A 14223-nucleotide genomic window follows, 5' to 3' on the forward strand; every position below is an offset into this window, starting at 1 on the left:
AAATCTATACCTTACTTTTTTCTATTATAAAGGTTGCCTGGAAGAGATCGCTCTGAAGCGATAAGGCCGCCAATAGTCCTAAACCAACCAATAGGTTACCTGGGAAAACTTTCACTTTGTACAGTCACCATCTCATTACAGTACAGTGGAGCGTGAAAAAATATCTGACACGTCTTACCGGCCTAAGAAAAAGAATCGTATCAGATATATAGGTAGTGTCACGAGAGTTGAAGTGAATGATTACGTACACAGTTATATAAAGAACTGGTTGCATAAAAGGAGAATGAATGAAATGAATGAGTGAATGCCAAAATTCCACTGTCATTACATGACATGTTCGTTCTTATGTGCGTGACCTCAACTCTGGAGCAACTACCTACACTTATTTAACCTTTTCGCCGCCACGTCAAATACCACCCACACGCCAGGCTTCTACAATGCAATGTCTGAAATTGAACCTTAACATAATTCAACGAAGGTTGCTTTTGCATTGAAGTAATGGACGTATATAAAGGTCGTTGACATGGAACCGGCGGTGCGTATAAATAAGTCGTTGGCGTCGAAAAGGTTATCCATGCATTGTTGTGACAGATATTGGTGCTGGTGAATATAAATACTTTTACTGTTTTCTGTACTGTTTACTGTGGTATAGTGTTCAATAAAGAGTCATTGTGATTTTATTGTATGTGGGTATATTTCAATTTCATCTTCATCACTTTTGCTTCCTCACCAAATGTTTCTGGACACCCCTGAAGCAAGCCGCCAGATAGGGTCGCCAATGGATGTGGGTGGTGTCACAGGGGAAGAGCCGGCGGTCGGCGGGGGGCAGGGAGCGTATCAACTCTTGCGCACGCTCGCTGCGGAACTGCCAGCTTCGGCCAGTGAACGGCTGCGTGGCTTTGCGCAGGGTTGCCAATAACGCTAGACTCTTTACGTATCTGAAAAATAAACATATTTAGGGCCTACGCCAGCTGGCGGGGGTGCACTGCGCGGGCGCACGCTTGCGGGCGCGGGTGCAAGTAAATTCCATAGCATGGTTAAGTATCATTTGGCAAACAACAAATGATCATTTCAAAAACGTTTCACAAACTATTCATTTCACAACCACTTCATATCACTAGTTATATACCTAACATTTAAATCGGTAGGATTTGGTTCTCGTGGCTCGTTTTTGTTTCGCATTTCATAAGGTCGCAGTTCTATCTAAACTAACCCAACCAACTATAGGTACTGACAGCAGTTAATTTTCTATAGGTCGCAGTTCTAACCCAACCTAACCTACTGTACTGGCAACAGTTCATTTTTTCTTAGTCGCAGTTCTAACCTAACCTAACCAACTTTACTGGCAGAAGTTGGTTTTTCTTAGGGTCTCAGTTCTAACCTAACCTATTTCTTAAACAAGTTAACCCGAGCTACAAGCACATCTAAATTATTCTTGGGTTTATCAAATGATACATTTTATTAAACGAAATTGTGGTGGCCTAGTTTGACCTATCGCCTCTCAAGCAGAGGGTCGTGGGTTCAAACCCCGGCTCGCACCTCTGAATTTTTTGAAATTCATGTGCGGAATTATTACATTTGAAATTTACCACGAGCTTTGCGGTGAAGAAAAACATCGTGAGGAAACCTGCACAAAACTGTGAAGCAATTCAAAGGTGTGTGTGAAGTTTTCAATCCGCACTGGGCCCGCGTGGGAACTATGGCCCAAGCCCTCTTGGTCTGAGAGGAGGCCTGTGCAGGAGGCAGTGGGACGTATATAGGCTGGGATGATGATGATGATGATGAAACGTTTTTTGGCCAAACGTTGATTTGAAAAACGTGGTTTCGCCGAATGACGAAAATAATAAATTAATAGTTTGCCAAATATTGATTTGTTATATGATGGTTTGTCTAATAAAAAGTGTGTGAAATGTGGTGTTATAAAACGATTAATTAGTGAAACAAAAGTTTGCGAATGATTGCCAAATGATTTGATACCCCGTCGCATACTATTTGCAATAGGCGTCCACCCGCTCCGTGCAAACCGCGTCAGCTAGCGTAGGTCGTTAGGGTTCCGTACACGTAAGTTAATGAATATAGATCCCTATGAATGTTGGTATACTGTCTGTCTATAAATATGTGGTTTGGCTATGGGTGGAGGCCGCTTCCAACTGAAGCAACTAGATGTAAACCCGAATTTTTAATCCCAGGGAAAAAATGTGAACAAAGTTTCGTGATTGTCAGTGACTTTTCAAGGGATTTCAAGGTATTGGACAGCTAAAAATATTATATAAAGTTCTGTTGTTACCATATTTTTTTCTATTTTCGATAAAAGAGCCGTTTTTACGGGAGACAACTTATAAGTTGTCTTTTGACCGAGAAGTACTCGGACCCGAGTCCATCCTTTTATAAAAATAAACGGAAAACAACGGAAAACGTAACAATGAACGACTTAACTACAACAAAAATATAACAACAATGTCGACAGTAGAAAAAATAACAGAACAGAAGTCACTGGAAAACGATTACGAATTCAGTCTCGAATGTTAGAGCATTGAGTGACGCCTCGCGTCGAGCGGCCCACAACTTAAAAACCCGGGTGTAATACCAGGACCATAAATAAAGTAAGCATACGAAAACAGTACTCTCTTTGTAAATTAATATATATCAAAGTGTAAATGCCAAAGTAAAGATTTTCATCAGTAAATTAAAATATTTTATCTTGATTAAGAAAATACAGTTTTTTAATGGAAAGTCGATTTCTGGCAAATGTGTAAAGAATAAAATATCTTGAATTCTGCAAATGTTTTTTGATAACGGCAACACCTTTGTTTTCATTTTTTCCATGGGATTAAAAATCCGGGTTTATATGGGGAAGGCCTACGGCTGATATGATAAATAATGATGATGAAGAAAGAGATAGTGATATACCTCGGTTTTTCTCTTCTTGTGATTCGCAAGAGATCCATACAGTAAGCTGGAACCGTCTGCATCATGAATACGAAGATTTCCATAGTAATGGCATGCTTGAAGAAAATCACATTAGATAGTGGAATAAACTTGTTCACTGTAATAAAACAAAATAAAATGAAAATAATTGTAGATCCATAGGTAAATTTGAATTTGAATATAATCATTAATCAATTATAATTAAGTAAATAAATGAAACAAATAAAATAAAATTTTGGATTTAATGAAATTGAAATAAATTAAATTGCATTAAATTACAAATTGAATAGAATTAGATTAAAAATTAAATGTAATTAAATTAAAATTAAACTTTATTAATTTAAAAATTAAATGAGTTAAATTACAAATTAAATTTAATTAAATCAAGTTAGATTACAAATTTAATTGAATAAAGTTACATTTAAAGTGAAGTAAATTAAATTAATCCTACAATAATAATAATATTAATCCTACATCCTACTAAGTTTGCTACTTTTTCACACTAAAACAACTGGACGTATTTGCACATGATGTGCAAAAAGCTGGACATGGAATAACACACAGGCTATTTTTAGGGTTCCGGAGCCAAAATGGCAAAAACGGAACCCTTATAGTTTCGCCATGTCTGTCTGTCTGTCCGTCCGCGGCTTTGCTCAGAGACTATCAATGCTAGAAAGCTGTAATTTTGCATAGATATATATATAAACTATGCCGACAAAATGGTATAATTAAATTAAAAAAAATATTGGTTACCTCCCTTAGACGTAAAGCGGAGGTGATTTTTTTTTCATCCAACCCTATAGTGTGGGGCATCGTTGGATAGGTCTTTTAATTTTTCGATTCAGTGATTTGTTTGCGAAATATTCAACTTTAAAGTGCAAATTTTCATTAAAATCGAGCCCCCCCCCCCCTCTAAAATCTCTAAACCGGAGGGTGGAAAAATTTGAAAAAAATCAGGATGGTAGTAAGTATATCAAACTTTCAAGGAAAACTATAACGGCTAAGTTTGCTTGAGAATTATTAGTAGTTTAAAAGTAAATAGCAGCCTAAGGTATAAAATATACCTAAACTTGGAAGATTCCGTATAAAATACGAAATTCTTAGAAAAATATACTCAATTTTTTCGTAATGGCTACGGAACCCTATTTCGGGCGTGTCCGACACGCTCTTGGCTGGTTTTTTAAATCTGATATTCCCACGATCTTAACCGTCAAGTCCAAAAACATTAAATTATGACCGGGTATTTGTCATGTCCTTCTGCCGGTCAATCTGGACTTTTATTTTTATATTTATTAAGAAGAAAAAAAACTTACAAAATCCTTTATTCACAGCTTCGGTTCCATAATAATCGACTGAATCTCTGCTTGTTAATGGATTTACTGAACTTGTACAACATTGGTAGACTGCTACTTCACTAAAGGTAAAAAATAATAATGGATTGTGTTGAATTACCTTTATATAAAATAATAAACTTCATTTTAATTCAAGTATTATTGCCGACTGTACTTTTTTCTGACTGTAATTGAAGGGTTCACGGAAAGTGTCAGTAAATGCTAGGTGTCTTATTTCAATTAATAAATATAAACCGTTAGAATTATATCTGGCTTGCTCATTCTTGCTAAATGCGACGCCGGGTTACCTTCGATTTTCGAATTTTGTAATAGCAGGCAGGTGGTAGGACCTTGTGCAAGGTCCGCCCGGATTGCTACACCATCTTGCTCGATATCCTGCCGTGAAGCAGCAGTGCTTGCACTGTTGTGTTTCGGCGTGGAGAGTAAGACAGCCGGTGAAATTACTGGCACTTGAGGTATCCCATCTTAGGCCTCTATGTCGGCAACGCATTGCAATACCCCTGGTGTTGCAGATGTTTATTGGCGGTGGTGATCTTTTACCATCAAACAAAAGCCCCTCCAGATTGATAACAGTAGCCGTTGATGGGTTCCGTCCTGCGATTTTATTGTCACCGGACTTACAAAAGTACTTATGCCAAATTTCAGCTAAATCAGTTACCAGAAAGTGCTCGAAAAATAGTTTGCCAATCAAACTTACATACCTAAGTACATGAAGTGAAGCCAGACGAACGTATTTTTTTTGGTTGTGGTTGTCTATTTTCGATCGCGTAATTTTGGTTTCATACAATGTGTACAACTTATTTTGAGTCGCCGTGTTGCACAAACTGAACTTTTGTAGATAAAATACTGATCAAAACGAATCCAAACACGATATATGTGCTATTATTTTTTATAGAGTGTACTAGTGTTCTAGATATCTTGGCTGCAGCATAAGGCCGAGAATTCCATAATCTTGCATAGTTATATAGCATATACTTATGAGTGTTTCAAATTTTAGGTCCCAAATATGTTTGGAAGTAAAGTAAATTCCCGTTATGCGTCTAAGATTCCTACCGCAGCGAACAAAAGAGCTGATGATCTTGAAACGGCTGAACCGATTTTGATAAAACATGTCTAAGAACCATCGCTAGTAAGCCTGCTTTCAAATTAAAAAAAACTGCTTTCAAATCGGTCCACCCGTTTAAGAGCTACGGTGCCACAGACAGACACACAGACACATAGCGGTCAAACATATAACATCCCTCTTTTTGCGTCGGGGGTTAAAAACCGAATGCAGCAAAAATTACGTGAACGAAAACACTCGACTCACAACTCAAAAAAAAATACGCTCGTCCGGCTTCACCTTTACAAATAAACAGATATTAAGAGCGTTTATACCTGCTGAGCTGGCAACGTAACATTTTTATTAGTTTTTCTCAATTAATATTCCATAAATATTTAATGAAAATTAAAAATGTGGTCTGATAGAACTCTTCTTAATATATAAGTTAATGTGTCTACTCTAATAATTATTCGTGATAGACTTTTATATTCTTTATAAATGCGAACTTATGATTATTACTATTAATTAAGTATATATTAAGAATAACTTATATTATTGAGAAAAGATCTATCAGACCACATTTTTAATTTTCATTCAATTTTTTTGGAATAATCGAGAAAAACTAACAAAAGTGCAACGTTGCCAGCTCAGCAGGTATAAACGTTCTTAAGCTTGTAAAAAAATACTAACTTGGTACACTTAGTAGCGACAATGATCGCCATATTGGCGACATAGTCGACTGGGACAAGATCACTAATGTTATGATCGGCTCCCAAAATGCCGCTAAGTCTCCCATTGGCGCTAGCTGTCAACAGAGCAATGGAGCCCTGCCAGTTGTCTATCCATCCTGCCATAGGTTCAGCTAATGCAGGCATGACTAATAAAAGGTAAATTTAAATAAATGATATCTGACAAATTTGCTGCGGAATAGATAAAAAAAAATCAAAATCAAAATCATTTATTCAGTAAATAGACCGCAATGGGCACTTTTACACGTCATTTTTTAAACTACCAGCGCTTTCGGAAAGACCATCATTGCCAAGACGAATGCGCCGCAAGAAACTTGGCAGAAAGTCATTTTCTCAACATAAAATAATTACAAATAAAATACTTAAAAACTACAGCATACAATTAAATAAAAGAAAATACAAAAAAAATAATAAATAATAATAATACAGAGATGTATGGGGTCCCTTAGTTACAAAACTAAACACTAACTATTATCTACGTTCAGTGCTTCCACCGACATAAATTAAAAAAAAATATATATATATATTCACACAGGTCAAGGAACCATTAAGCTTTTGGATTCCGAAGGCAAACTCACGTCTGCCGCCCCCAAAGTTAGCTCACACGAACTCATGTCATGCTCTGAAAGCGAGCGGTACCGAGGGCACGGTATTGCTTCCGTTCCCATAAGCTCTATGGGATCGTCGATATAGCACGATTGGCCAATAGGTTTTCTAGGTGGCCAAAATTTATTTAGTCTAAGGCGGCAACTCCTTACTATCTTCCTTCTTTCTCCCACTTACTTCTACTTTCAGAGGAAGCTATCTACAGAAATTAGTCGTACAATGCCGGCTGGCCGACGGCCGAACAACGCGTTAGCGGGCAAATATTTATGACTCGCGGTCCTGGATTTAGCCAGCTTTGGAATATAGAATGTGTAACCGTTTATGGTACGAATACTGTGTGAAAACTCGCAAAATGCTTGTAAGCTTTTAAGCCGCTGGTTGAAAATCCACACAATGCTTAGAAGCCATAAGCGTACATGGCAATAATATTAAATACGGATAAATTAAAAAAAAAACAAAACGTAGATAAGTAAAAATACGTATGCCTTAAAATGCTCCAAAATCCGCTTAGGTTCCTACAGCTGACCTTACGACTTTTTAGGATTCCGGAGCCAAAATGGCAAAATCAGAACCCTTATAGTTTCGCCATGTCTGTCTGTCTGTCCGTTCGCGGCTTTGCTCAGGGACTATCAATGCTAGAAAGCTGTAATTTGCACGAATATATATGTAAAGTATGCCAACAAAATGGTACAATTAAAAAAAAATTTTTTTAGGGTACCTCATAGACGTGAAGTGGGGGTGATTTTTTTTTGTCATCCAACCCTATATTGTGGGGTATCGTTGGATGGGTTTTTAAAACCATTAGGGGGTTGCTAAAACGATTTTTCGTTTCAGTGATTTGTTTGCGAAATATTCAACTTTAAAGTGCAAATTTTCATAAAAATCGAGCGTCCCCCCCTTTAAAATCTAAACCGGTGGGTCGAAAAATTTGAAAAAAATAGGATGGTAGTAAGTATATCAAACTTTCAAGGAAAACTATAACGCCTAAGTTTGCTTGAGAATTATTAGTAGTTTATGAGTAAATAACAGCTTAAGGTATAAAATATACCTAAACTTGGAAGATTCCGTATAAAATACGAAATCCTAAAAATATATTACTTGATTTTTTCGTAATGGCTACGGAACCCAATTTTTTTTTATTAGTTTCGATGGGAAACCCGTACCTATAGATGGCCTGACGATTGCGGTGGGTATTGTTCCACGCTTTTCCACCACCAAAGTTTCGGCCAAGGCTTTCGTGAATGTGTATGTATTTGGATGGCCATCTGTAACAAGGTTTGGTCCTTTCAGGATCCGTGCAGCATCGACACAACTTTTAAGCCGCATCCACATTTATCTGTCGTGTTTTGTTGCTCTCTCCCTCTCCCTCTCCCTCTCCCTCTTTCTCTCTCTGTAGCTTTGATGCGACACAACACACTGTATTAGATAACTGTGAACGCAACCATATGTTGTGATGCGTCACGACACAACACGCCAGTTAAATGTGAATACGGCGGTGCGGCCAAACCGCTGCTTAAAAAACGGCGACGGTACGGAATCGCAGTGACGTGCAGTAAACGTCACGACTTATGTTCGGTAAAGACTTGAAGTTTACGACACGTCACTGCGATTCCATATTTTAAGCAGTGGTGTGAAGAGCATGCGATAAAAACGGTGCGCATACGGTGCGTCACTGCGATTCCATATTTTAAGCAGTGGTGTGAAGAGCATGCGATAAAAACGGTGCGCATACGGTGCGTCACTGCGATTTCGTGCCACCACCGTTTTTTAAGCGGTTTGTTCGCACCTTTACTCAGCGGAACCACGGTACGGTAGTACTATTATTTATTCTGTGGCGGAACCACGACTTCAGTGGTATTTTTTGTTTACTTAGAGACTTAACACATGGCCGCAATTCTCGGGCGAGATGAAAGCAAAGCGAGTGCGCAATGAGAGTGACAAGTGACAAGTAACCGTTCACACAGGTGTAAGAGAATGATATTTATTACTGTTCACACCACTTGCCAAGTGACGAGTATAATCTGCCCTCCTATGCCAAAAGGTGGAAGTATCTCAAATAAAAAATACTTTCTGAGTTATTAACACTATTGTGTATCTTAAGACATTCTGCATCACGTGGTATAAACAACTCAAAAGTTTATTTTTTTTAGATACCACTGTTTGGTGGTGGGGGGCAGAATTATTAGATTTTAGGAGTTTTACTTGTCGCCTAGTAAACAAGATCGACTTCTATTCTTTTGCATTTGCAGTCGCACTAATCGTTACTATTCCTACTAATAATAAACGCGAAAGTATGTTTGTCACTCTCTGTTACTTCTTTACGCTTAAACTGTTGAACCGATTTATATAAAATTTGGTGTGAAGACAGCTTGAGACCATGGGAAGTTCATAAGCTAGTAGGTACAATATATTTACACGCATGTTAAAAGTGAAAGATACTAAGCATTAGTTCCTAAGCTCATGTAAACTTAGTAGGTGCTTATTTAATTGTAATTTTTTATCAAAATAAACAGAAAACAAAAACCTTCTCACTTAATAGTTTCTTCAGCTCCTTGCCATTTCTGTTGTTTTCTAGGAACTTGTAAACGTCTTCCCACCTAGCTGGTGGGGGGTAGACCACCTCTTCTGACACTTGAAGATTGTAATTGCAAAATGCCGTGGAAAAGTGAACAAATCCCTGTTAACCATAAAGTATCGAATCAGCAGTGTTACAAAACTACTTATTTTAATTGTAATTTGACTGTCGTTCAATTCAACACCAGACCTAATAGTTAATGCGAGCTAACGACCATTATCATTCATCTGTGCACTCAGTATAATTAACATGTCGCTTTTTACAACACTGACAATATTGACACAGTAATTAGATTATATTCACGTATGTCATCCCTGGCAACACACACTAGTCAATGACCTTGGTCTTGAGACACCATGTGTTACTACTAATATTATAAATGAATTTTATTTAAACTAATGAAATATGCTTAGTTTGTTTTTCGGTGCCTCCCCGTTTATCTTGTGGATGGTGCTGTATAGCCTTTCGACCATATTGGTTTATGTCGAATTTTCCCGCTCTTGCTCGTGTGGATGCAGTGGCATGGCCGTGATCTTCGTGTTCGTTTTACCTCAGCAACTGTGTCCGTGACTTGGCAATATAAAGAAACAACATTATTAGCAATAAAATATTTTATGATTTTTCTAGTACTTGATCGTGCCCCGCTGTGCTGTGGACGCCCGCTGTATCACCAAGCTACGGATTATTAGAGGCAGCTTCGCCATATTCAATAACTTAAACATGATCAATAATACCATCCCTGTAACTTGGGAGCGACGTCGGAGCTGAAGTAGATTAAAAAAAATAGTATATTTTTTCTGAAAAGCAGTACCTAGCCTAGTTTTTGAGTTGTACCTATTATTAGTATGTATTCACTCGAGGCATAAAGCTTACAATAATTCAAACTCACTTCCAACCCTCTTATACGACGACTGAGGTCCAGCATTTTTTCAGTACCTTCTACATTCAATTTAAAGTTATGTTGCAAGGGCGCAGTAAAGTTGATTGAAGCTGCCATATTGAACACGACTGCTACCTGAAAATCATGTACCAGTAAATGAACAATTATTTCATACCTACTGTTCTATACTGCTTATCTTATTTAACGAAAATTTCTGTATAATGTAATTATGTTGCCAGTGACATTGATAATAAGATAATGTTTTGGAATAGAGACTGTCGCTTAAGAGCGTTTATACCTGCTGAGCTGGCAACGTTGCATTTTTGATAGTTATTCTCGATTATTCCATAAAAATTGAATGAAAATTAAAAATGTGGTCTGATAGAACATTTTTAATATAAGTTAATGTGTCTACTCCAATAATTATTCATGGTAAGACTTTTATATTCTTTAATAACGAACAAATGTTTATTAACGGTTTTTAAAGAAAATAAAAGTTTATCACGTGTTCTATCAGACCACATTCTTAATTTTCATTAAATTTTTATGGAATAATCGAGAAAAACTAATAAAAATGCAACGTTGCCAGCTCAGCAGGTATAAACGCTCTTAACTATCACAAAGTAAGTTCTTATAATATTTTTGTGCTAAAATTTGATGCAAATGCCTATGTGGACACGGTTCTATTAAAGACAGCGTAAGAAGAATGTACAGATATTTTTGTTTGAATTTTTGCAAAAAAACATACACTAAAATATCTTTCGAATTTTCAGTTTCGGCCAGAGCTAAAAGAGACACTGAAATTAGTTTTGGTTGCAATTGCTATAAAGTAGAGTCATTCACGATGACGCGTGCCGTGGTTCTTATTACAATGCCATTAATGTCTAATTTTGACAAAATCACGCGTTTTCGTGGATGGCACTAGGTATAGTTATTGAAATATGTTGGTACTAGATGCAGAACATAGAACTATGTATGTAGTTCTACGTACATTTTGTAGTATAGTTTCTTCATCATGCCGTTCGATGCCCAGGTTTGGTAACGCCAAGTCACCAGCGACCGGGATGATCTTGGTTAAAGCTTGGGGTTTCTCTTTTCTGATTCTCGTAAATGCCTAGAAACAATATAAATATTAATGCAGGTGACTGCACTTATAAGAACGAACGAATATCGTTCCAGGAATTCTACACACCCATTAGCGACTGGTTTCGCTAGTGTATCCAGGTTTTCGCATTGTGTCTTTCTTTACCAAAAAACCTACGAATAAATAACAGGTAAGCGTAACTCAGCACAAATTCCACACAAAAAGTGGCTCTACCTTAAACCAAAACGACTTATGATTCAAATATGATTCATTTTCGAGGTTGCAAATAGACGTGTTTGTGGATTGGTTAAATTCAGAAAGAAAGCAGACAAGTGTTTGCTCGCATGATTCAATGTCAGTCAAATGACGCGCAGAACACGCTTTTAAGTCCCGCCTTCTAGGACACGGAAGGCCATTTTTATAACGCAGTTACAATTCTTGACTTATTGTTTATTCGTAGCAAAAAACTTAAAGGTGTGAGCCTTGGCTCAAACATGAATATTTACTCTATCTAAAACTAACTTTTCTCAAAAATGTCCGTAAAAGTTGACATTATTCTATACATATCAGAAAGTGAAGTGCAAGTTAAAAAGATTGCAGGCTTGCTAGCTCGACAATAATGAATTAGCGCGCCTGCAATCAGTCACAACTTTTAAAAAAAGTTAAAAAGGCCATGGAAATGTTGGCACAAGTCGTATACAGCCAAATCTAATGGGCGGTATCAAATATTTTGTTGGAACTTCGGACTTTTTTTATTGGGTCTGAAACAGCTTGTGGTGTTTTTGGTGGAAAAATACAGCTGCAGTTTATTTTTAATGAAAAAAGGCGGGAAAGCATAAGAAAAATAATTGGAATAAAATTAAATGTTATGATATATTTTGAGAAAAAGTTTAGTCTATTTCAGAATTATTCATCATTTTTGAGAAAAGCTTTATATTAGTCTCGGCTGGAATAGCAATTGCTGGCTTCGTATTAGTTAAACGGACTCAATACTCAGCCAGCGATTGGCTACTTCCAGGCTACGACAATAACCTACTATTATCTACTTACCGTACTTTGAAGAAGTCCTGCCAAACGCTGGTCTAGATTTTGTTGCGCAGTTTTCCGCATTAACACATAAACTTTTTCTATGTTTGTACAGCTGTACAGTAGTTTTTCAATTAAGACCTTAAAAAAATAAGATAATATTCGTTTCGATAGTGTTAGAGCCGCCATGCTACCTACACATAATCGATACACAGAAAAATACGTTAGAAGGAAAAATACATCGATAGTATAAAATGGGCCCCAATCAGCATAATGTTGTTTTTCCGCCACGCTGTTTTTGAGTGGGACCCATTTAAAACTGTTTAATTAAGTGTTTACAAAAAACATTCACCTAATCGTTGATTATCTTCTCAGCCCTAAACTTGGCAGCGTATCTTAAGATACATAATTTAAGATCATCTTTTTGTATTTTCTTTTTTAAGTTACTTTTGTTAGTTCTACAAGAATCCAACGAGGCTTGAACTGAGTGCACTTGTCTCAACTTGCCAAGTTTAGGGTTAACTCGAAGAACGGAAATTGAACAACACATAACCGTCGGAAGAGAAAGGTTCTCCAGTGGCTACCATGAACCAGGATGCAAAGCATTAGCAGGTCTCCCACTAGGCTGACTGTCTGCTTATAACAACAATAATATTATTTCTGGATGATGATGTATTTGTAGGAATCTTTTTAAGACATACCTTACCCACGAAGCCTGTCGCACCGGTGACGAACACAGACTTTCCATCATAGAACTTTGCGACAGTCGAAGTGCATTGTCGTACAGACATATTTCACCACGCCAAGATTAGATAAAGGGAAAAAAAGGATAATTAATGGAATCAGCCAAAAAATATACTAAATGTGGTGGAATTTTTACAATTCAGTAATTGCAGCACCTAAATGCGCGAGCGACAACTAGGACGAGCTATCAGGGATGCAATAACTGAACACGTTGACGCGTGCTTCTGTGGCCTTGCAAAAGTGACGCGCCTCTCGACATTAAAAATGTTTTTCTACTCCTAAACCATACTTCTCTCTTATCTGTGATTTAATCACGAACACCTGTACAAGTACATACTTATATTGCATAGACTGGATAAGTCTACTAGGAGTTAATTATATAACTGAAAACCAGAAAGTAGTTTGTTAAGTTTGTAGCTATACGGTTTACAGTTACTTAATTAACAGCTTATGCTCTTTTCTGCATCGTAATCCGTCACGTGGATCGTAATGTTGCTACAACGATGCGCTGCAGCCGCAGACGGCCAAAGCCTGAGGGCCTACTCCGAAGTTCGAAAATCGAAGTTCGTAACGTAACCGTCCTTCTCATTCTTGTATTCCTATCCTACTATAATATTATAAATGCGAAAGTTTGTGAGTGAGTGAGTGAGTGAGTGAGTATGTTTGTTACTCTTTCACGCTGAAACGGCTGGACGGATTTGGATGAAATTTGGCAAAAAGTTAGTTTATAACCTGGATTAAAACATAGGATACTTTTTATCCCGGTATTCCCACGGGATAGGGATAAAATCTCGAAATAACAACCTCTGGGCTTAGAGTCATGAAATTTGGTATGTAGGTAGTTGGACGTCTGGAATAACAGATAGGTGACTTTTTGACCCGATATTCCACGGGATACCTAGGGATAAAATCTTGAAATAACAACCGCAGGGCTAAGAGCCATGAAATTTAGTATGTAGGTAGCTGGACCTCTGGAATAACACATAGGCTACTTTTTATCCCGATATTCCCCCGGGATAGGGATAAAATCTTGAAATAATAACCGCTGGGCTTAAGAGTTATAAAATTTGGTTTGTAGGTAGCTGGACGTCTGGAATAACACGTAAGGGACTTTTTGACTCGATATTCCCACGGGATACTTAGGGATAAAATCTCGAAATAACAACCACTGGGTTTAGAGCCATGAAATTTGGTATGTAGGTAGCTGGACCTCTGGAATAACACATAGGCTAATTTT

General features: G+C 37.4%; 2 protein-coding genes across 2 annotated transcripts in view; one reads left to right on the forward strand and one right to left on the reverse strand.

Moving 5' to 3' along the window:
• GABA-B-R3 (gamma-aminobutyric acid type B receptor subunit 3) overlaps positions 1 to 14223 on the forward strand; it is a gene marked incomplete at its 3' end in the record, with an annotated part of 284881 nt that overhangs the window by 166873 nt on the left and 103785 nt on the right. The gene's annotated exons all lie outside the window — the stretch shown is intronic.
• On the reverse strand, positions 713 to 13159 carry LOC141431690 (putative fatty acyl-CoA reductase CG5065). The gene is made up of 10 exons (XM_074092870.1): positions 12944 to 13159; positions 12267 to 12383; positions 11124 to 11246; positions 10142 to 10267; positions 9210 to 9354; positions 7841 to 7942; positions 6013 to 6199; positions 4242 to 4342; positions 2911 to 3046; positions 713 to 938 (listed from the first exon to the last, which is right to left on the reverse strand). Exons 1-10 carry the CDS (start codon positions 13031 to 13033, stop codon positions 713 to 715), a joined length of 1353 nt encoding a protein of 450 aa, XP_073948971.1. The 5' UTR covers positions 13034 to 13159.

The sequence above is a fragment of the Choristoneura fumiferana genome, chromosome 10 (assembly GCF_025370935.1).
Source record: "Choristoneura fumiferana chromosome 10, NRCan_CFum_1, whole genome shotgun sequence".
NCBI classification, from domain to species: Eukaryota; Metazoa; Arthropoda; class Insecta; order Lepidoptera; family Tortricidae; genus Choristoneura; species Choristoneura fumiferana.

Coding starts and splice junctions, on each gene's coding strand:
- LOC141431690 (XM_074092870.1), bottom strand. CDS start 13,033: ATGTCTGTACGACAATGCACTTCGACTGTCGCAAAGTTCTATGATGGA. Junction 12,384..12,943: donor CGACAGGCTTCGTGGGTAAG/GTATGTCTTAAA, acceptor TATTTTTTTAAG/GTCTTAATTGAAAAACTACT. Junction 11,247..12,266: donor CAGGACTTCTTCAAAGTACG/GTAAGTAGATAA, acceptor TATTGTTTCTAG/GCATTTACGAGAATCAGAAA.